Below are 23,300 nucleotides of genomic sequence, written 5' to 3' on the forward strand. Positions count from 1 at the left end.
CGAGCAGCTGGGTGTCACAGGGCAGTGGTATGCACATGCGTGCCCAGCGCACATGCCCGACTAGGATGCCTGGTCCTGTGTGCAGCATACCGGTTGTGACAGGATCCGGAATCCATAATTGGATTGGACCATGTGACTGATTGTTTTAAGAAAGTGGAAAACTTTTACTTTTAATTACAGTAGGTGAAAACCACGGGAATATTCAGAGTCGGTTTTTACCAGCCTGTGCCAATATGACATCCAAAATACTTATTCTTTGAGGAAATTGCCTGCCTCAGAGTTTGTTTGCTATGGGCATGTTACTTGGAACCCTGACACTCTAAGAGAACTAAAGCCATTGATGTTTGCTGACAAATAATGGCTTCTTTTATTTAATAATGTTCTTTTTTCATTATGGAAGTCTAGTCAAGGTGCCTGACTTCTAGGTCATTCCATCTTGTCATACCATTACAAAGCTGGCAAACATGTTCTTTTTCACTAGGTTGTTTATTTCCATTCCTTAGATTTTATCCCCTTGACTGCAAATCCATTTCTTCTCTTGCTGATACATAGAAATAATGAAATTGTTTTCTCCTAGATGAGATCAATTATCTTCTTCTGCAATACCAAAAGAACAAGAGATAATTGACATTGTTTAATTCTACTCCTATGGTCTCTGGGGAGTTTCAAAGAGCAGAGCAAAACAGACACCCAACCAAAACTGAGTGATGTTATTAATGTTTCTTCTTCCAAAGCACATTCAAATATGGAGCAAGAATATGTGTGATTCTGATTGTTTTTCCTATACGTCTCTGCATTTGAATGATCCCTGAGAAGAAATGTTAGATTGTCCTATATTCAGAAGCCATATCAATGATCATTTGGGCAACAAACATCCGTGATTGGCTATGTTACTCTTCAGGCTGTGGGTGATAAAACTGCTTTCTCAGGTCATATGCCATGATGCTAAATCTACTATCAACAACCCTAGTATTAAATACAAGTCTTACCATTCAGGTGATATCATCATTGGTGGCATTATTTCTTTGATTTACATGATGTCTAACCTAATCACCTTCAAAACAATTCCATCTGAAGAGCTTCTTGATGATCCCTTGTATGTGGTTATTATTCTTAGCTATATCAGCTGCCAAATCTGGTTGGAGAATTAGTTAATCTATTTGGGGGATGGCGGCATCAATTATTGAAATTATTGAAATATAAATTTTATTTCCTTTAAGTTAACCTCCCTAAGCTCAGAGATTCTACTCTGTTTTTATATCATTCATAATAACTGGGTTAACAGTAAAATAGTGATTTTTTTTCCCTCACTTTGTTTCATCTTCACCAAATTTTACCACTGTACTTGATCTTGCTTAACAGATATCTGAGGTTTTACTCAATGTTCTGCTTTCTAGTTTCCCAATGATTCTGTCCCAAACACAATTCCACTATAGTATTATATATGTGTAACTGCTCTGATCATCTTCTACACAGAAAAGAAATTTCTATGAGGTAAAACCAAAGCTTATTTGGAGACTGAATGTGCATTCTACACAGAATTTCTATTCTTTCTATTACCTGGATATGATTCTACTCTTTTGTTCCATATCAGTTTTTCTTGATTGATTAAGTCTTGCAGAAATTCATCAGTGAAGAATAGAAATAGAAGTAACAGTTGCCCGACAAACTTGTTTTCTTCTGAGAACAGAATCTAGTCTGGCAACATTAATCAATGTTAGTTTATCCCATAGACTTTTCCAGTCTACATCACATACCCACAGATATATGGAATAAGGGCCTGATAGAGGATTTTGGGGGGAAGGGAGGCAAGGGATAGAACTAGAGAATGATCTAGAATAATTATTTAAGGGAAGATCAGGATAAAAAAACAAGGAATTGCTTCAGAGATGGGAGACAAGAAGGATTATATTACATAATTGTAAGAAAACTAGTGATAAAAATGCAATGTTTTGCTTACAGAGGATCTCTTGAATCAATCTTTTGTAAGAAAACTAGGTAACTCAAAGATAAGTTCATCATTTATTGAATGAGATTATCTTGAGAAAGGGGTTCGGTCATACAGAGGGGGGGAGATGGGGAAGAGAGACGAATGGGAAGAAATCATGGAAAGGAAGTTGAAAGGCAGGATTGTTTTGAAAGGACATATTGGCATGAATCAATCTAATCTTTGCTCTTTGCTTCTGTTAAAAAAAGTTGCTTGTACTCTTTTGCTGTGGTTAGGAATCATTTGTTAGGAATTCATTCTGTTAAACAATTGTATCCTTTTCTATCTGGTTTCTCACTTCTGTAATTTGCTTCAGAGCTAGGCCCATCCTTGGAGACAGTTCGCAGGAACATCCTGCTCCATAGATAAAGGTGGCTGTCTAGGAACACGAACAAACAAGGAAAAGGATACTCTGTAAGATAACAAAGCATGGACAGAGCATGGACAAAGAATGCTCCATGGATAAATGGGGAGAGCATGGGCAAGACATTGTCCACATGGAATAATGAACTTTTGTCTCTGATTGGCTAAACAAATGTGTAAGATCCTAGACAAACTTTACCTAGGTGTAGCTATTCCTTACATGCATTTTGTCTGTATGTTTTGGATATATTTTGCCACCCAGCCTTTTTACTTTGGCCATAAATAAAAAGCTGTTGTTGTTTTTTTGCAAGCCTCATCTGAAGTCTCACTCTATTTGGCATCTCAGTGGCTCAGGGAAACTTCTTGGACCTTACATTTTAAAATGTGAACACACAGACAGCACAAACATGGAAGCACAACATTTTGGCTTTTAACGAATATGTAGAAAGAATGTTGGGTCTTCCACTGAATTTCTTCTTGGCAGTTTAACAGTCTAACCCATATGTATAATTAGAATAGAATAGAATAACAGACTTGGAGGTCTTGTAGTCCAACACCCTACTTAGGCAGGAAACCCAATACCACTTCAGACAAATGCTTATCTAACATCTTCTTAAAAACTTCCAGTGTTGGAGGATTCACAACTTCTGGAGGCAAGTTGTTTCACTGATTAATTGTTCTAACTGTTAGGAAATTTCTCCTTAGTTCTAAGTTGCTTCTCTCCTTGATTAGTTTCCACCCATTGCTTATTGTCCTGCCATCAGGTGCTTTGGAGAATAGCCTGACTCCCTATTCTTTGTGGCAGCCCCTGAGATATCGCAACATTGCTATCATGTCACCACTAGCCCTTCTTTTCATCAGATTAGACATACACAGTTTCAGCAACTGTTCTTTATATGTTTTAGCCTCTAGCCCCCTAATCATCTTTGTTGCTCTTCTCTGCACCTTTTCTAATTCTTTTTCTCTAATTCAACATCTTTGACATCACAGAGAGAATTTCTTAGGAAATGTTGCTTTCCAAAGTTTAAGAGATTGCCATTTCTAATGTGCCTCAATATACAACACTTCATCTTTCAAAATGAGATAGAAACATCGCAATGCTATAAAAAACATTTTGAAAGAGATCATTTACACTATTGAGAGATATGGATACCAAATAGGCTTTTTGCCAAATGGCTGATTTAGAGTAACAGAGTTGGAAGGGACCTTGAAGGTCTTCTAGTCCAACCCTTTGCTTAGGCAGGAAACCTACACCTCTTCAGACAAATGGATATCCAACATCTTAAAAATGTCCGGTGTTGGAGCATTTACAACTTCTGGAGGCAAGTTGTTCCATTGATTAATTGTTCTAACTATCAGGAAATTTCTCCTTAGTTCAAAGTTGTTTCTCTCCTTGATTAGTTTCCACCTATTGCTTCTTGTCCTACCATCAGGTGCTTTGGAGAATAGCCTGACTCCCTCTTCTCCCTCTCCCTCTTTTATACTTATTTTTATGGAAAAGTATTTCCTACAGAAAGTCTGGTCTTTTTTCTTTCTTTCTTTTTTTGAATTGTTGACAAAAGTTATAAAATTGAAATGCAACAAATTACTTGTGTGGAAATTCCATTGTTGTGACATAGGCATTACCCTCCCTTAAAGTTTGTTTTTACAGACATACCAGCATATCTTGTCCTTGATCTTTGCTGTAAAGGAAATCAATGAAAACCCCCAGATCTTGCCAAACATCACTCTGGGCTTTGGGATATCTAACAGCTATTTCATGGCAACCTGGACCTACCTGGCTTCTATGGAGCTTCTTTCTTCACATGACAGATTTGTTCCCAACTATAAATGCAGGACGGACCAAAACTCAGTTTGTGTTATTGCTGGACCGAACTCTCATATCTCTCAGGTTATGGCAGATATCCTGAATATTTATAAGATTCCACAGGTAAGACTGACTAAACAAAAAGACCCCTAAACATCCTATTGATATTAGAGTTCCTCCTTCATAACATTTTTCTTTCTTTTTGTTGTAATTAATTGCAACCAACAAATAAATAAAGCCTGGCTAGACATTACATTATGCTAAGAGTTGTGGTGGTGCAGTGGTTAGAATGCAGTACTTCAGGATATTTCTGCTGCCTGCCAGCTTCCTGCAATTTGGCAGTTCAAATCTTACAAGACTCAAGGTTGACTCAGCCTTCCATCCTTCTGAGGTTAGCAAGGTGAGGAGCCAGATTGTTGGGGGCAATATGCTGACTGTGTAAACTGCTTACAGAGGGATGTAAAGCACTATGAAGTGGTATATAAGTCTAAGTGATATATATATATAAGCTATCGAAATAGAGAAACACCCTCCCAACATGAATAAACGTGATGATACCTCCGGCCTACCAAACATCTGGAAACCAGCCCTAGTCAACAAACGAGCCCCATCCACCACCCAGGCCATTACAACACAAAATAACAATGGACACACAGCCAGCACAAATCTACCAATCATCATACCACCACACCACCAATCAATCCACTTACTGAAACAGCACCAGCACTCCACACAACCCCACCAAAATTTATAGAAAGACGGCAGCTCCAACCATGCTTTAAGTCCAAAACCCAGCCTGAAGATGGCAAGTGAGACCTCGCCAAAACGTTGCCAAGACAATCTCAATCTTACATGGGAAAAGACTCGAATAAAACCATACCAGCATACCTACCAGTAGATCTTGGAGTTCTAGTGGACAACCATTTAAATAGGAGCCAGCAGTGTGCAGCAGTTCTAGGCTGCATCAACAGAGGGATAGAATCAAGATCACGTCAAGTGTTAATACCACTTTATAATGCCTTGGTAAGGCCACACTTGGAATACTGCATTCAGTTCTGGTTGCCACGATGTAAAAAAGATGTGGAGACTCTAGAAAGAGTGCAGAGAAGAGCAACAAAGATGATTAGGGGACTGGAGACTAAAACATATGAAGAACGGTTGCAGGAACTAGGTATGTCTAGCTTAAGAGAAAGAAGGACTAGGGGAGACATGATAGCGGTGTTCCAATACCTCAGGGGTTGCCACAAAGAAGAGGGAGTCAAGCTATTCTCCAAGGCACCTGAGGACAGAACAAGAACCAATGGGTGGAAACTAATCAAGGAGAGAAGCAACTTAAAACCGAGGAGAAACTTCCTGACAGTTAGAACAATTAATCAGTGGAACAGCTTGCCTCCAGAAGTTGTGAATGCCCCAACACTGGAAGTCTTTAAGAAGATGTTGGATAGCCATTTGTCTGGAATGGTATAGGGTTTCCTGCCTAGGCAGGGGGTTGGACTAGAAGACCTCCAAGGTCCCTTCCAACTCTATTATTGTATTGTATTGTATTATATTATTGTAACCTACACCAGCGAAAATCTACGAAAATGTGTGTGTGTGTGTGTGTGTGTGTGTGTGTGTGCAGTGAATTCATCTTAAAGAAACAAGATACGACTGAACAAAGATTTATTCCAATAAATACTTCAAAATAGTTTTTTGGTTTGTATGCAGACAAGTATGTAAGCAGCAGTTCTATTCAGGCTAGAAAGTTTTCCCTTGTTCATTGGTCTCCCTTTCTTTCAGCGGACTCTGGAACAGGAGCTTAATTGAGAAGGTGGTTCAACATTTGACTCAGAATGCAATCAATCATTATTCCAAAGATACAAAAGTTACAGACTAGTTATAATAATGGAGTATATTAATGGATGGAAGCTTAACAAAGAGAGATTCAACCTTGAATTCAAGGGAAATTTCCTGATAGTGAGAACAATTAATTCAGTGGACTGACGTAGTTATCAAAGATCCCAAGTGAATTGATGATAGAAAAGTAGTAAAAACATTACATCAATCCTGAAAGTCAATGGTCTCGCTAGATTAGACTTCTGTGATGCACCACAGAAAGGGGTTTTCTATATTTTCACTCTTTTCCCAAACCTAATACATTCCATCTGCACCGAAGGTGATCAAATCGTATCGTATCATTTTTAGAAACAATAGCTTTCCAAAAGTGGTGACAGTTTAGTGCCATCAACTTCATAGAAATTAAAGTAAGATCCTCAAGGAGTTAGGAAGAAGCCTTGAAAATCAAACTAACAATATGGATCAGTCATATTAACCATTTTTAAATTACATCAAATACATGCACATACCCTCTTATATTTTGATTGTTTTTTTTTTCTCCTAAGCTCACGTACGGCTCTGCTCCAGTGATAGATAATATGATTCATACAGCTTTCTTCTATCAAATGTATCCAAACGAACATCTTCACATTATGGGGATTCTCCAGTTGCTGCTTCATTTTAACTGGACTTGGATTGGGATAATATTTCAAGGAAATGAAATCGGCGAACGATTTCTAAGGGAAGCACTTATCACCTTACCCCAATATGGAATCTGCTTTGATTACATTGAAGAGCTCCCCACGGTTGCTTTTGCAAATGAGATGGGAGAACAAGCCCTTGCCTTTGTTAAAGTATGCAAAGTCGTTATGAAAAGTACCTCCAGTGTGGCGATTGTGTATTCTGAAAATCAGGCCATGGCAGCTTTCAGGACGATCTCCTATGTATCCGATTATTGGGACCCAACAGTGGAGATAATTGATAAAGTTTGGATTTTCCCAGCCCAGATGGAATACACTTCAGTTCCATTTCAAAGAGACTGGAGTATGGATTTTATCCATGGGGCTCTTTCTTATGCAGTGTCATCAAAAGAATTAATAGGATTCAATAGGTTTCTCCAGATGAGAAACAGTGTTCCAGAAAACGAGGACAGTTTTTCAAGGGTCTTTTGGGAACAAGCCTTTGGATGTTCCTTCTCAAATTCCATTTTAATCCCAAAGTCAGAGAAAAGTTGCACTGGGAGGGAGAAACTGGAGACTCTTCCAGACTCTGTTTTTGAATTGAGCATGACTGGGCAAAGCTACAGTATCTACAACGCAGTCTACGCGGTGGCACATGCTCTCCAGGCCATGCTTACATCCCACACCAAACACAGAGCAATGGACGGTAGTGGGAAACAGAAGCTTCTAAATCATCCTACATGGCAGGTAAGCTCCTACTGCATATTTACTAATCTAGCAGATAATACAATACAATACAATACAATACAATACAATACAATACAATACAATACAATACAATACAATAGCAGAGTTGGAAGGGACCTTGGAGGTCTTCTAGTCCAACCCCCTGCCTAGGCAGGAAACCCTATACTGTTTCAGACAAATAGCTATCCAATATCTTCTTAAAGACTTCCGGTGTTGGGGCATTCACAACTTCTGGAGGCAAGCTGTTCCACTGATTAATTGTTCTAACTGTCAGGAAATTTATCCTCAGTTCTAAGTTGCTTCTCTCCTTGATTAGTTTCCACCCATTGCTTCTTGTTCTACCCTCAGGTGCCTTGGAGAATAGTTTGGCTCCCTCTTCTTTGTAGCAACCCCTGATATCTTGGAACACTGCTATCATGTCTCCCCTAGTCCTTCTTTCTCTTAAGCTAAACATACCCAGTTCCTGCAACCGTTCTTCACAATATTGCTTCCATATCTACAGCTGTTCACAAATTGTATAGAAACCATTTTAATGCTGGAGGAATGTCTTAGGTAGATCAGAACCTATCTATCCCAGCTTTTTTAATTTGAAAAAGTGTAATATTGGGCTAATTTGATCACCAGGTCCAGCAGCCTCGTTAAAGGATATTTCCCCTCTCCCTCCCTCCTTCAGATTCACTACATTAGATTCACTTTACTAGTAATGGTTAACCTTTTTGGTGCCAAGTGCCCAAAGTGCCTGTGAATGCCCATGACTGCATGCACATGAGCCTGAAACCCCAAAATGCAACCTGGTTCCCCCCCCTGTGCATGTGCACACATCCCCCATGAGTGCACTGCACCCCTCACCCATTTTTTGCTTCAAGGTTGGTGAAGGAGGCCTTCCAGGCCCAAAACAGGATACAAGGGGCCTCACGTGGTGCCCCCTTGCCCCATTTCAGCTTACAGGTTGGTACAGGAGGGTGTGTGGGAACTCGTGCCCCAAATAGGGTGTGGGGGACCTTGTGCATGAATGTGAACTCCCAAAATGCAATGCAAGTGCTCCCAAACATACGCCCTGCCTCCCATGCATGCACACATGTACCCCCTGTATTTGTCCCACCCACCCCATGCATGCGCAGCAGAGACCCAAAGACCATCTGGCTGGTGGGAGGCACACATGCGCATGCGTGGTGGAGCTGTGCTGGGGCAACTGCTGGCGTGCCTGCAGAGAGGGAGGCACTAAATTGTGCCTGTGCTAATGAAGAGTGAAGCTAATGGAGCACAAGCAAGAGCCTATATTAGGACTTGCCTTGTGGCAATAAGACCAGGAAAGAGTACTTACTTCTCTGCCCTTTTTTCTATCTATGGATAGAAACATCCAGTGCAGAGGGGGTATTCAGCCAGATTGGACCAGTTCGGGCGAACCAGTAGCAGAAATTTTGAGTAGTTTAGACAACCAGCAAATACCACCGCTGCTTGGCCCTGCCTTCCTGCCCCCATTGTTCCCTGTCCTATACTCCCTTGTTTTTTTTTTAGCTCAAGTGATTTGCACAGCGGAGTGGATTGCTGAACCTCAGCTGAGCTTAAACAATAGCTCAGCTCACCAGTGCTGGCACCAAGAGTGTTCTTTGAGTGCTGTGCACATGCACAAAGCAAATGTTAGGTATGCGCGTGCAAAGCATGCTCTCATAGAACCGGTAAGAAACTATCTGGAATCCTACTACTAATCCAGTTGCCCTGTTTTGGATGACCAAGTCAGTCCTGGATAAGAAAGAGCCATGGCAACTCATACATTCTTGGCTTCTATTAGATAATATCACTTGACTTCACTTAAAGTTGGACTCTGGCTGGGCAAATCCTTTGGAGGTGACTGAGACATGTCTAAGCCTTGTTAACTGTGAAGTTTGAACCTCAGGTCGATCCTGAGGATCTTTATGGTTGCTTGTGTTCTAGACTCATGCCCCTCCCATTTGGGTTACGGTTTCCCTGGAGGTCCCATGTGGATGGATGCATGTCATGGTTGATGCCTCTTTGCAGGAGAATATGATATTGTCTACTTTGAAGAAGCCATTCTTGGGGTGGGATTCTACCGATTCGGACTCGTTTGGATGAGCTGGTAGCTCTGACAATCAGCTGGGAGCCAACCAGTTCACTCCAACAATCAGCTGGGCCTGCCCACCTGCCCCTACACTATACTGACCTATATTCAGGGGTGAAATGCTTCTGGTTTGGGCCGGTTCGCCCAAACTGGTAGTAAAAAATGCTACTGGTTCACAGAACCATTAGTAAAAAATACTAAAAAAAGTTTTAAAAAAAGTTCCGACCATCACACATTGCACAGTTGATCTTTGGAACTTTTTTTTAACTTTTCAAGCCTGTTTTTTATTACAGGTTCTCTGGAAATGTGGGGGTGGGGGGCTGTTTGTGCTCCCAGCAGGCTTCCCTGAATCCTGCTAGGCTAAAAATGGGGGATGGGGGTGCTGGGAAAGAAAGAAGGAAAGAAAGAAAGAAAGAAAGAAAGAAAGAAAGAAAGAAAGAAAGAAAGAAAGAAAGAAAGAAAGAAAGAAAGAAAGGAGAAAGAAAGAAAGAAAGGAGAAAGAAAGAGGGGAGAAAGAAAGAGGGGAGGGAGGGAAAAAGGAGAGGAAGGAAGGATTAAAAACCTGGCACTAGACGTAGCTTCGGAGAATAATGCACAGCTGAAAGGGACCTGGAGGTCAGCTAGTCCATCCCGGCTCCAGCAGGACATTGTTAAAGTGAGTGTCCGTCCTTTGCCACCACCACCACCCCAGTTAAATGACTACATAGCCACTCCCACCCAGTCACATGACCCCACCAAGCCATGCCCACCAAGTCCACAGAACCGGTAGTAAAACAATGTAGATTTCATCATTGCCTATATTCCCTTCTCTGAAGCCCTGCTGATAGGCGGGGCAGAGCAGATTGCCATGCCTTAGCTGTTTTGCACTGGGGCTGCAGTAAACTGTAAGTTTTCAGATGCACTGCGCGCAAGCAGAGCGAACCAGTTGTTACACTGTTTGAATCCCACCACTGGCTGAGTTAGGCAAAGTTTCTCCAGTCTCCAATATTTTCTCTTTGAAATGAAAATGATATTAGGGGGAAGAGAGAGTCAATGGTGAGGAGGAAGACAGAATATATTGTGCAGTTGCTAAATAACAGTAAGGAGGAAAATAATGCAGCTGGTGATTGTGACATATATGTAGTTCTAGATTATAGCCATGAAGACAGAGTTGTTAGCCCTGCTTAGCACTTCTCTGCCTCTCCTGGTAATTATTCCTGGGCCTATTGATGGAACTGATGAATTAATGTTATTATTATATTAGGGGGCATAACAATATGTTCTGAAATAATATTGCTATATATTTTGCCATCAATGTATATTTTTCTTAATTATTGTCATATTCTTCCCTTGAGCTTCATCACTACTTAAGAAAAGTCACATTTAACAACAGTGCTGGAGAAAATATTTTCTTTGACCAAAATGGGATGGTCGCATCTGGCTTTGATATTATCAATTGGGTCACCTTCCCAAATCAATCCTTTCTTAGGGTCAAATTTGGAAAAATCAATCCATCTGATCAACTGGAAAACCTTCTCTCTCTATTGACAGATAACATGGTCTGGCCCATCTTCTTTAACCAGGTAACTTTGGTTAGCAACTCACATTGCAGCTGATGTCCAAATAGCTTGCTTGAACAGCTGCACAAATTAATGAAACAAGCACAGGAAAAGCAATATTTTTGCTAAAGAACTTTGAAGATTTGGTGTAAGAAACTCAATGTATTCCTACTTCTAAGTTAATTAGCCCTAATCCTTGATGGCTATCAGAGAAATAAAGAGTTTTCCATTTATATCACGCATTATTCTAGAAAGGTAAGGTATAAGATATGTCTTGTAACTGGCATGGAATGTTTCATAAAAAAAGGAATGAAAAATATTCCTCAGAGATGGTGATTTCTAGATTGCTAATGTTTAAATTCTAAATATGTTACCCTTTCATTTATTGACAGACTCAACCTCTTTCTTTGTGCAATGATCCTTGCTCCTTGGGTTACAGCAAGATCAAAATAGAAGGGAAGCCATTTTGCTGTTACAGATGCCTTCGTTGCCCCAAAGGGAAAATTGCCAACCAGACAGGTAAGAGATGACATACAAGAAGAATTGGTGTCTATTAACTCTAAAGATCAATAGGTTCAAAGTACAACCCAGGTTTCTGATATTTGTTTGTTAGTTTGTTTGTTCAATTTTGTAGCTGTCCATCTTAGTCAATACTCCGAGCCTCTTACAATTAAAAAAATAAAATCAAAGTACTAAAATATTTTAAAATATACATATACATATACATATGCATATGCATATACATATACATATACATATACATATACATATACATATACATACATACCAACATACCAACACACCAACATACATACATACATACATACATACATACATACATACATACATACATACGGCTGTGTGTGTGTGCATGGTCCAGCATAACTCTGGAATGCTTCAAGCAATTTCAACCAAACTTGGTACGCAGATGACTTACTCTCTGGAAACAAATACTGTGGGGTAAGACACTCCTAACACCCCTGGGGGGTGTTCTGTTAAGATACATCCTGTTGTGCCTTAAAATGGCTTCTACTGTACTGCCTTAAAATGGCTTCTACTGTGCAGCAAAGTGGAATTGTCATGGTAATGGCTTCACAGTACTCCACAAGGGGGCTCCCTCTGGTAAGGGGGAAAATCCAACATTAGAAATTACATTTGGTCCGGACATTTGTGAAAGTTCAATACAGGATTGGGATAAACAAATACCCGGGCAACACCGGGTTAACAGCTAGTTTTATATAGAGACATTGGGTCATTTAACCCTATAGATCCTGAGAATAGAGATTATTACCACAACAACCATTGAATTATCCCAAGGAAACATTACTTCACCTCACAAAAGGAGAAATGACACCTGAATTAATTTTTACCTCAGAACCACTAGAATGTATTCCGAACTTTTCCAGGATTAGGGTTAGGGTGGTTGAAATATAGATCATGGGAGTGTGATGTGTTGTTTTTGGCCTACTCTCCTTCCCTTATTTTTTCTTACATATTCCCATTTTATCATTTCATATTAATTCTGTTCACATGCTATAAACCACCTAGGGTAATTTAGAATCAGCCAATGATGAAGTAGAACAAAATATATAAATGGTCAATGATAAATGATGGATATCAAATATCATTGACATGGTCAGATTCATGTCCAGACAGCATGAGTTTCCCTACCAGTCCCATCGAGAAGGAGGATGGACCTAAAAATATGTTCACCCCAGACATTTATGAATACATATGTCTAGCAACATGGAAATTTACTTTTTGCATAGTCCCTCCATCTAAAGAAGTACAGGCCATCCCTGAATTGGATAGTGTATCCCTGAAGGTCAGTTGATTTAGCCCTTGTCAAATAATGGTTAGCCTACTATGATTTCTTTCTATAGAAGAAATATATGCAGGTCAGGATTGAACTGTGGAGTGACTGGTGCTCTCTGAGCTTGGTCAGTGTAGTTTATCTCTATTGTCCCAACAGGTAGAATTCCACAGTGTAGTGGAACAATATACTCAATATAATCATAATCATCTCTATTAATATCTTCCTGCACAGTGACCATAGAATACCGATTATTTTTTTTCCAATTCAGGAGAAACTTAACAAGAAGGCAATTATTATAAACACTGTTCACAGACTGTATGACTTGTTTCCTCTACTCAACAATGCAGGGATGTGGGGTCAGGGGAGGCAGGGGAGGCAGAGCCTCACCGCTCTCATCATGAAAATAAAAAAAGGGGGAAAGGGAAAAGGCGCTGAGGAGCCTTCTGCAAACATGGTCCGGGAATGGGACCACGTGTGCAAGAGGCTCCTCTAGCCTCAGCCTCCCTCCTGCACACGTGGTCCCATTCCTCGCCTTCCTGAGTCAACATGAAGGGGACTGCGGAGCGTGAGCCGCGGTCCCGAGAGCATGCTTCGTGGTCCCCTTCATGTTGACTCAGGAGTCAGGAAGGCGGGGAATGGGACCATGTGTGCAGGAGGCTGAAGCTGTCTCAGCCTCCTGCACACGTGGTCCCATTCCCCGCCTTCCTGAGTCAACATGAAGGGGACCGCGGCTCGCGCTGATGACGTCACCAGCCTCACCAGCCATAAACCTCACCGCACGTCACTGCAACAATGTGAGTGGAGATGTCATCCAATTTCAAATGTAATTAAATAGTATGAATTAAGTCAAATAATTCTCAAGGATCTGTCCTCAAACAATCCTGCCCTATAGCCTTCCTGATAAATTAGATTTCAAATTCCTAAGTTCCCAGATTTCATGATAAATTACAGGAAATTTGAGGAACTGAAATATTGTATTTCTGAAAATTAGGAAAGGCTGAGCTAAAGCTTAACAACTCTATTCCCTTTTTCAGGTTTAGAGGACTGTTTCCCATGCCCTGAAGAATACTATCCTAACAAGAACCAGGATCAGTGCATTAAAAAACTCAGGACTTTCTTGTCTTATAAAGAACCCTTGGGAATCACCTTGACCAGTGTTGCTTTCCTCTTTTCTTTCATCTCAGTTATGGTGCTGGGGATCTTCATTAAATACCAGGACACTCCCATTGTCAAAGCCAACAACAGGAACCTCACTTACAGCCTTCTTGTTGCTCTCCTGCTCTCTTTCCTTTGCACTTTGCTCTTCATTGGGAAACCTGACCAAGTGAAATGTCTCTTTAGACAAACTGCTTTTGGCATCATCTTCTCTGTAGCTCTTTCTTGTATATTGGGGAAAACAATCATAGTGGTCCTTGCTTTCATGGCCACCAAGCCAGGTTCCAAAACCAGGAAATGGGTTGGAAAAAGGCTGGCTTATACTATTGTCTTGTCTTTCTCCTTGGTCCAAGTCACAGTTTGTAGTGTGTGGCTGGCAACTTCTCCCCCATTCCCAGATTCTGACATCCACTCGATGACTGAAGAAATTGTCCTAGAATGTAATGAAGGTTCAGCCATCATGTTTTACACTACCCTTGGTTTTCTGGGGTTCTTGACTGCTATCAGTTTCATGGTGGCTTTCTTTGCTAGGAAACTACCTGACAGTTTTAATGAAGCCAAATTTATCACCTTCAGCATGCTGGTCTTTTGTAGTGTCTGGATGTCATTTGTTCCAACCTACCTGAGCACCAAGGGGAAGTACATGGTGGCTGTAGAAATCTTCTCCATTTTGGCTTCTGCAGCAGGATTACTGGGCTGTATCTTTTCCCCCAAATGCTACATTATTGTTCTGAAGCCCGAATTAAACAAAAAGGAGCAACTAACCAAGAAACAAAAGTAAACTACTTTCCCCTGCAAGTTTAGAAATTATGTACAATTTTAAAAAGCAAAAATAGAAATATGGATTTTACAGAAATGGAAGCTCTCTTGAAAAATATAATTTGTATATTATCTATTGAGAACCTGTTCAGGTAATCAATAGAGGGAGAAAAGCACTGAAAGCCCAATCTGTAAATCCATACCTAAAGTACTGTAAATTATTTCCTGCATTTTGATGGAAATCTGGAATTTTGAAGAAACAGAATGTTATTTTAAAAATAGAGAATGTCAACTCACAAAGCATCACTTGCCTGCTCTTGAGTTGCCATAGGAAGGGAGGGATGGGAAACCAGTGAAATGGCATGGCAACAAAAGACAGATGCACATTCCAGACTTATCTCTCTCAAGTCTGTATCCCAGGGTTACTTGAAGCAGCCAGAGGGGAGTAATCTCTACAATTGCTCCATTGGCAAATGTGATTGATGACCCAACCTGGGGAAGAGGGGAAGCAGGTCATGATTGGCACCATAAATTACATGGGGACATATCTGGCTACACTTGGGAACATGCTGACATGAAGCTCCTAATAAATAACTGGATTTCTTTTGAAGGCTCGAGGCTCATGATTTAATTAGGACATCCGTCAGAACCCTGACAGAGACAATGCATTATATTTCTCAATGTTCATCTTCTGAAAACCCTATGAAATTTGGCCACATGGAGATTTTAATAGTTAGGGATGAGAAATAACAACACTTGAGGAAGAAAATTGAGCCTCTGTACCTTGTTTTGCAAAAAGGATTATATTTATTCCCAAAATATATCTTACAACACTGGCATCTGATGAATAGTTCATTCTGCTAGACCACCTGATCATGGAGACATCTTCAGACAAGCTGACTTTAAAACGGAGATGAGCACTGCCCCCTAGAGTCGTGAATGACTAGCAAATATGTGCAAGGGGAACCTTTACCTTTACCTTATGTCCCTTTCAAAGTTTTCTGGTGCCAGATGCTTTTTAGCCAAGTAATGTACAAGACAAAAACATGTGCAAAAAAAACTTTCAGTCATTATCTTATTAATTGACATTTCTTACATTCTTTCCCTTTGACTGCAATGTGTTTTTCTCTTGTTGCTACATAAAACAACCACAAACCATTTACCCCTGGGTGAAATAATTTCTTTTCTTTAGCAACATCAGAAAAGCAAGATATAATTGACCATGTTTTAATTTTACTCCTCTGGACTCTAAGGAGTTCCAAAGAGCAGAGCAAAACAAGACAGCCAACCAAGACTGAGTGATTGTTCCTAAACATATTCAAATATAAGGCTTAAAGAGCAAGTCTCTGTGATTCTGATCGCTTTTGCTATGCATTTCTGCATTTGGCTCATCTGAAAGAAAAATGTTAGATTGTCCTTTTTTCAGAAGCTCTACTTTCAATAATCATTTGAGCAACACACATCTGTGATTTGCTATGTTACTCTTCAGGCTGTGGGTGATAAAACTGCTTTCTCAGGTCATATGCCTTGCTGCTAAATGCACCATCGACAATCCTAGCATTAAATACAAGTCTTACCATTCAGGTGATCTCACCATTGGTGGCATTATTTCTCTGATCTATATGATGTCTAACCTAATCACCTTCAAAGCAATTCCATCGGAAGAACTTCTTGATGATCCCATGTATGTAGTTGTCCTTCTTAATTCTATCAGCTTCCATATCTTCCTGGATAATTAGTTAATGTATTTTGGGGAAGGAATAAAGCATTGAAACTTAACTTTTATCCCCATTCAGCTATCCTTCCTCTACTCCGAGATTGCACTCTGCTTCTTACATATTTTATAACAATTTGGTTAACTGTGTTCATTATGTGATTGTGGTTATACTTTCGGGTTCCATGTCACCTACCTTCTGAATGATTGTAGCTGGATGGAATCCATCAGTGAAGAATAGGAATGGATATTATACTTGTCCAGCCAACTTGCTTTCAGTAAGAGGAAGTTTCAATTGTGGTTTATGGCACACTATTATCTTATAAACATTTCTAGTCTTCATCCCTCTTCTTCAGATATATGGAGTAAGGTCCTAAGACAGATTTTGGGTATGGGGTGGAAATAAGGGATGATGCAGGAGAACGATCTTGAAGAATTCTTGAATGATGTCTATGGAGATTCTCAGTCATGCAGGTCATGGTGGTGCCAAAGGTGATTTTTCAAAAAGGCAACTAGGCATGCTTTGTTTTTCCTTGAGGAGGAACTAAAGAAGTTTCTTGGAGGAGCAGTGAAACATCTTCAAGGAAAAACAATGAAAGTCCAGTTGCCTTTTAAAAAATCACATTTGTGACAATTTTTGAAGAAGGTTTTCATTGATTTATTGATTCAGAGGTGAGAGATGACCAGGGTTATTTTACATAATGATTGTAAGAAAAGCAGCAGTACAAATTTTAAATGTATTCAGTCAATCTGTTATTAATATAACTAGGAGCTACCATCCATCCATCCATCCATCCATCCATCCTTCCGTCCGTCCATCCATCCATCCATCCATCCATCCATCCATCCATCTATCTATCTATCTATCTATCTATCTATCTATCTATCTATCTATCTATTTTTCTATCCCTTAAAGTTTGTTTTTACAGACATACCAGCATATCTTGTCCTTGATCTTTGCTGTAAAGGAAATAAATAAAAATCCTCAGATCTTGCCAAATATCACTCTGGGCTTTGGTATATCTAACAGTTATTTCATGGCAACATGGACCTACCTTGCTTCTATGGAGCTTCTTTCTTCCCATGACAGATTTGTTCCCAACTATAAATGTAGCATCCACCAAAATTCAGTTTGTGTTATTGCTGGACCCAATTCTCATAATTCTCAGGTTATGGCTGACATTCTGAGCATTTACAAGATTCCTCAGGTAAGACCAGCTCAAGTAAAAAAAACAATAGAACTATTGATATGTGGATTTCTCTTTAATGACATTTTCTAGATTCATGGTAAACTAATGTCAATCAAAATGTAACTGATATCTGAATAGACAACACTTTCATATTTTCCAATCCTGATTTACTAAAAATTGTGCTGAGTTGGAGGATATGATCAACAATTTTAAAAAAAATGAAAATAAGATTATTCCTCTTGCTCTTAAGAGAGATCATTCTTTCAATTTCAAATATTTTTGCTGATATATATTGAAGTTTCATATCAGTGAAATAATAGGAAAATAATAAGAAAATGAAAACATATTATATAGTATATCTGGAAGATCAAAGTGATGCATTCATAGTAAAGAAATAAAGAACATATGACTGAACAGTGATTTATTCCTAAAATAATTCAAAATAGTATTTTTATTTATTTGCAGACAAGTATTGAAGTATTCTTCTTTTGAGGCTAGGAGATTTTTTTCCCTGGTTCATTGTTCTCCCTTTCCTTCAATGAAATCTTAAACAGGAGGTCATCTGAGAAGATGATCTCTTTTGTTGATAAAAAGTAATAATATAATACAGATAGTTATACCTCAGATGACATTGATTAATAACTTATTCCAGGAAAAAAAATATGATCAGTTCAAGCAATGCATTCATTTCATAGTACATTCCCCAGTATTTCTGTATTCAAGAATACAGATGTATTGATATAGGAAGGAAGGAAGGAAGGAAGGAAGGAAGGAAGGAAGGAAGGAAGGAAGGCAGGCAGGCAGGCAGGCAGGCAGGCAGGCAGGCAGGCAGGCAGGCAGGCAGGCTCAACATCGTTAGTCATTTGAGAAGCCTAGACATAGTTACATTAAATAGTGTGAAGGAGGGAGTTTCCCCCCTTTAATTAACGAGGTGTGAATCATCGGCTTTCCAAGCAGCATATTTCCAGATAAGCAGAAAATAAAACCCGAGAACATATTCTAATAAACAACTTTTAATATGGAATAAAATAAAATACAAATCTTGCTATCTAAATCTTACATTTTGGCAAGAGCTATATTGCCCACCTCCTTTGGCAGGCGAACGGAAGATCAGAAGGAAAGTAAAAGAATGTGTGACGTATTATGAGACATGCGCATTAATCATTGTCAGATAAGAAACTGTTCAGTCTGCTGTATAACTCAGAGTATAAGCTCAAGTTGACAAACCAATTACCATAGTGACAAATAGAGCCTCTGAGAGACAGGACCATAATGAAGGTCCAAATAGTCGAAGGATTGATTAAAAAAACCTATATGCTTTGAATGAGTTCAAATGTCCAGAACAAGATGGTTTTCATCCTTTCATCATTATTGAAGGAGCTTGTAGATGTGATCTTGGAACCACTGAATGAAATCTTTCAGGACTCCTTGAGCATGGGTGAACTTCCATAGGACTGGAAAAGAGCTATTGTAGTTCCAATACTAAAAAAAAAAGGGGGGGGGCTGGATCCAGGAAACTACAGACCAATTAGCTTGACATCAGTATCTCTGAAAATCCTGGAAAAGATAACCAAGCAGCAAGTTTATGAGCAATGAACAAGCTGATTACTGGAAGCCAACATGGGTTTATTAAAAGCAAACCATGCCAGACAAACAGTATTGCCTTCTTTGATCACGTGATTAAATTAGAGGATCAAGGAAATGCTGTAAGAAACACTTGGATTGCAATAAGGCATTTGATAAAGTAGACCACAGATTATTTCTTGATAAGATAGAACAATGTGGAATAGAAAGTACCATCACCAAATATATTTGCAATTAGCTGACCAACCACACTCAGCATATATTCCTCAATGAAGCTCCATCTACCTGGAGGAAAGTATACAGTAGGGTACCTCAAGGTTGCGTCTTGGACCCAATGCTCTTCAACATCTTCATCAAATTTTCAGATGACGCTAAACTGGGGGGATTTGCCAAAACTTTGGAAGATAGAAGGCTTTTAACAGATATGAGCATTGGGCTCTTTTCATCAAGGTGCAGCTCAGTGGTGAGAAAAGTAAGGTTCTGCACTTAGGAAGGAAAAACCAGATGCATAGGTATAGAACAGGAAGTTCCTCGTTCAACAGTAGTAACTTGAGAGGGATCTAGATCATTAGTGGAATTCCTTTTTTTTTTTTACTAATGGTTCTGTGTGCATGGCTTTGTGGGCGTGCAGGGGAAGGATACTGCAAAATCCCCATTTCTTCCCCATTCTCAAAATTTCTGCTATCAGTTCTCCAGAACCTGTCAGAACTGGCTGAATACCACCTCTGATCTAGATGTCCTGGTGGTTCACTGCTGCAGGATGTGTTGCAGCTGCCAAAAAGGCCAATGTAGTTCTAGACTGCATCAACAGAGGGATAACATCAAAATCTCAGGAAGTAATAGTGTTGCTTTTTCCTGCACTGGTGAAACCAAACTTGGAACACTGCATCCAGTACTGGTCATCATGATACAAAAAAAGTGCTGAGGCCCTAGAAAAAGTGCAAAGAGGAGCAACAAAGATGATAATGCATTTGGTGGCTAAATCATACGATGAATGGCTACTGGAACTAGGTATTCTTCAAATTGAATCCTATACTAGCTATTTAAAACTCCACTTTATTCTGGAAAAATATGCAGCAAGGTTGCACACATCAGATTCAATTCTAAGGGGGACACTTCACAGAGAACTAAATACTAAATGATTCAATTAGGCTTTTGTTCCTATACCCAAAATAGATAAAAATCAATTTTTCAAAGGTCCCAAGTGCTCCATTGGTAGAAATCAATTTTTCAAAGGTCCCAAGTGCTCCATTGGTAGTAAAAATATTAAATATATTACTTCATTTCAAATATTATTTCAGTTCAATCCTGAATATCTACTCTATCAATAGTGCCTTAGAGGCTATCTACAGTATACATCATATCTGACTATTTCCCAAACCTTATATATTATAGCCAAATAGAATATGGCCAAATTGCATCGTAACATTTCCAAAAATGGTGACAGTTTACTTCCATTAACTTCATAGAAACTAAAGGAAGATCTTCAATGAGTTATGAATAAACCCTGAAATGGAGATACAGGAGGATATCTTTGAAAGGGAGATAGGGGCATTGGTAGAAATCCTGCAAACTAGGCAGTGGAAAAGTGTAGAGATGGGAAAAACACTCAGACTGAACAGTCAAGAAGCAGATGTAGAAAGAGATAAAGATTTTAGAGAGGAATATGGGTGACAAGTCAAAAAGAAGAAAAGCATAGCAATTAAATATTGAAGTGGGCAAGAGATGATGGATAGATGATTTTTCATTTTTGGTGTTTTGAATTGCTTCTCTTTTCCTCTCTCTTTCCTTTTTTTGTAGGTAGGTGACATGACTAGAAGCTAGGTAGGATAGAAATAAAATGTTTTTTTTAACAAAGGATGACATGATTAAAAGTTAGAATAAGAGATATAAATAAGAGAAAAGGAGAATATTAGTATATACACTTTTATATAATAAAATAATAAGAGAAAACAATGAATAATCAAATAATGACAGATAATGCAACTTTATATAAATATGTATTACCGTTAGAAACATATAAATTGGTTGAAAGTAATAATTGTGACTAAAGCTATCTTGTTTCCCTGAAAATAAGACCTCCCTGGATAATAAGCCCAATCAGGCTTTTGAATGCATAAAATAAGCCCTCCTCCCTGAAAATATTGTAACACAGCAGCAGCCATGAGGTAACCATGCTTGCCACCTCCTTCACCTCAAAAATAGCAAGACCTCCCCAAAAATAAAGCCAAGTGCTTATTTCAGGGATCAAAAGAAAATAAGACCCTGTCTTATTTTCGGGAAAACACAATATTAGTTTTATTTGTATTAGAATGTATGATACCCAGGTGCCATACTATTCATGCATTGATATGTTTGTAAATAAATAATTTATATATAAAAAGAATAAGCCCTGAAACTTGAAAGCCCCATACATCCCTCCGGCCGATTCGCTCACACAGAGAGGGACTCCTCCGGGTGCCGTCCACTAGGCTGTGCCAGCAGGCGATGCCTAGGGGAAGGGCCTTCTCTGTGATGGGCCCGACCCTCTGGAATGACCTTCCCCCCGACATTAGAATGACTACGGATCTCCGCTCCTTCCATCAGAAACTTAAAACCCACCTATTCCAGCTAGCCGGCTTGGCCTAATTCCACCTATCCCACCTCAGTTCTATTTTTAAATTTTTAAGATTGGTTTTAAGGTCTCTTTTTTAATTTTTATAAATTGTACAGGGGTTGGTTAATTTGGTTTTTACTTATGTGTATGTTTGTTTGTATGTTTTAAATTTATTCCTGTACACCGCCCCGAGTCCCTCCGGGGAGAGGGGGCGGTCTAGAAATTTAATAAATTATTATTATTATTATTATTATTATTATTATTATTATTATTATTATTATTATTATTATTATTATTATTATTATTAAAGCAACAAAATAAAGCAGTCACATTTAACCATTTATCACTTATATCAAACTCATATATATATATATACATTTTGTATTTTTCCCCCTAAGCTCACGTATGGCTCTGCTCCTGTAATGAATAACATGATTCATACAGCTTTCTTCTATCAAATGTATCCAGATGAACATCTTCACGTTATGGGAATTCTCCAGTTACTGCTTCATTTTAACTGGACTTGGATTGGGATAATTTTTCAAGAAAATGAGATCGGCGAACGATTTCTGAGGGAAGTGCTTCTCGTCTTATCTCAAAATGGAATCTGCTTCGATTACATTGCAGAGCTTCCCACAGTAGATTTTTCAGACGGGATAGGAGAACAAATCAATACTTTCGTTAAATTATGCAAAGCCATTATGAAAAGTACCTCCAGTGTTGCAATTGTATACTCTGAAAACCAAGCCATGGCAGGTTTCAGAACAATCTCCTATGTTTCAGAATATTTGGACACAACAGTTGAGATAAAAGATAAAGTTTGGATTCTCCCAGCCCAGATGGAATACACTTCAGTTCCATTTCAAAGAGACTGGAGTATGGATTTTATCCATGGGGCTCTTTCTTATGCAGTGTCATCAAAAGAATTATTAGGATTCAATAGATTTCTCCAGATGAGAAACAGTGTTCCAGAAAACGAGGACAGTTTTTCAACGGTTTTTTGGGAACAAGCCTTTGGATGTTCCTTCTCAAAATCAACTTTAAGTACAAAGTCCGAGGAAAGGTGCACTGGGAGGGAGAAGCTAGAGACTCTTCCAGACTCTGTTTTTGAATTGAGCATGACTGGGCAAAGCTATAGTATCTACAATGCAGTCTATGCTATGGCACATGCTCTCCAGGCCATGCTTACATCCCACTCCAAACACAGAGCAATGGCCAGTAGTGGGAAACAAAAGCTTTTCAATCATCAAGTGTGGCAGGTAATCTTCTATTTTGATTAATGTAGCAGGGCATATTACTTCCATATCTACAACTGTCCACAAGTTATGTAGAAACTAATTTAAACACAACGCTGGATTTAGATGGATAGAAATGTCTACACATTTCTATTCCAGCTTTTTTCATTGCATAAATGTAAGGTTCTAGCAATATTTAATGGTGAATATTGGAATTATTGGGCCATTATGTAC

At 39.1% G+C, this 23,300-nt stretch overlaps 1 protein-coding gene and 1 long non-coding RNA gene across 2 annotated transcripts in view; both read left to right on the top strand.

Moving 5' to 3' along the window:
• LOC309381923 overlaps positions 1–23,300 on the top strand; it is a 317,431-nt gene that overhangs the window by 101,029 nt on the left and 193,102 nt on the right. The gene's annotated exons all lie outside the window — the stretch shown is intronic.
• Positions 14,829–23,300, top strand: part of LOC309381718 (vomeronasal type-2 receptor 26-like) — a gene marked incomplete at both ends in the record, with an annotated part of 32,710 nt that continues 24,238 nt past the window's right edge. Inside the window, 4 exons of the mRNA XM_081933003.1 lie at positions 14,829–14,899; positions 16,237–16,431; positions 17,552–17,669; positions 22,230–23,090. Coding sequence (XP_081789129.1) covers positions 14,829–14,899; positions 16,237–16,431; positions 17,552–17,669; positions 22,230–23,090 — 1,245 coding nt within the window. The remainder of the gene's footprint in view (positions 14,900–16,236; positions 16,432–17,551; positions 17,670–22,229; positions 23,091–23,300) is intronic.

The sequence above is a fragment of the Natrix helvetica genome (assembly GCF_964273705.1).
Source record: "Natrix helvetica genome assembly, chromosome: Z".
NCBI lineage: Eukaryota > Metazoa > Chordata > Lepidosauria > Squamata > Natricidae > Natrix > Natrix helvetica.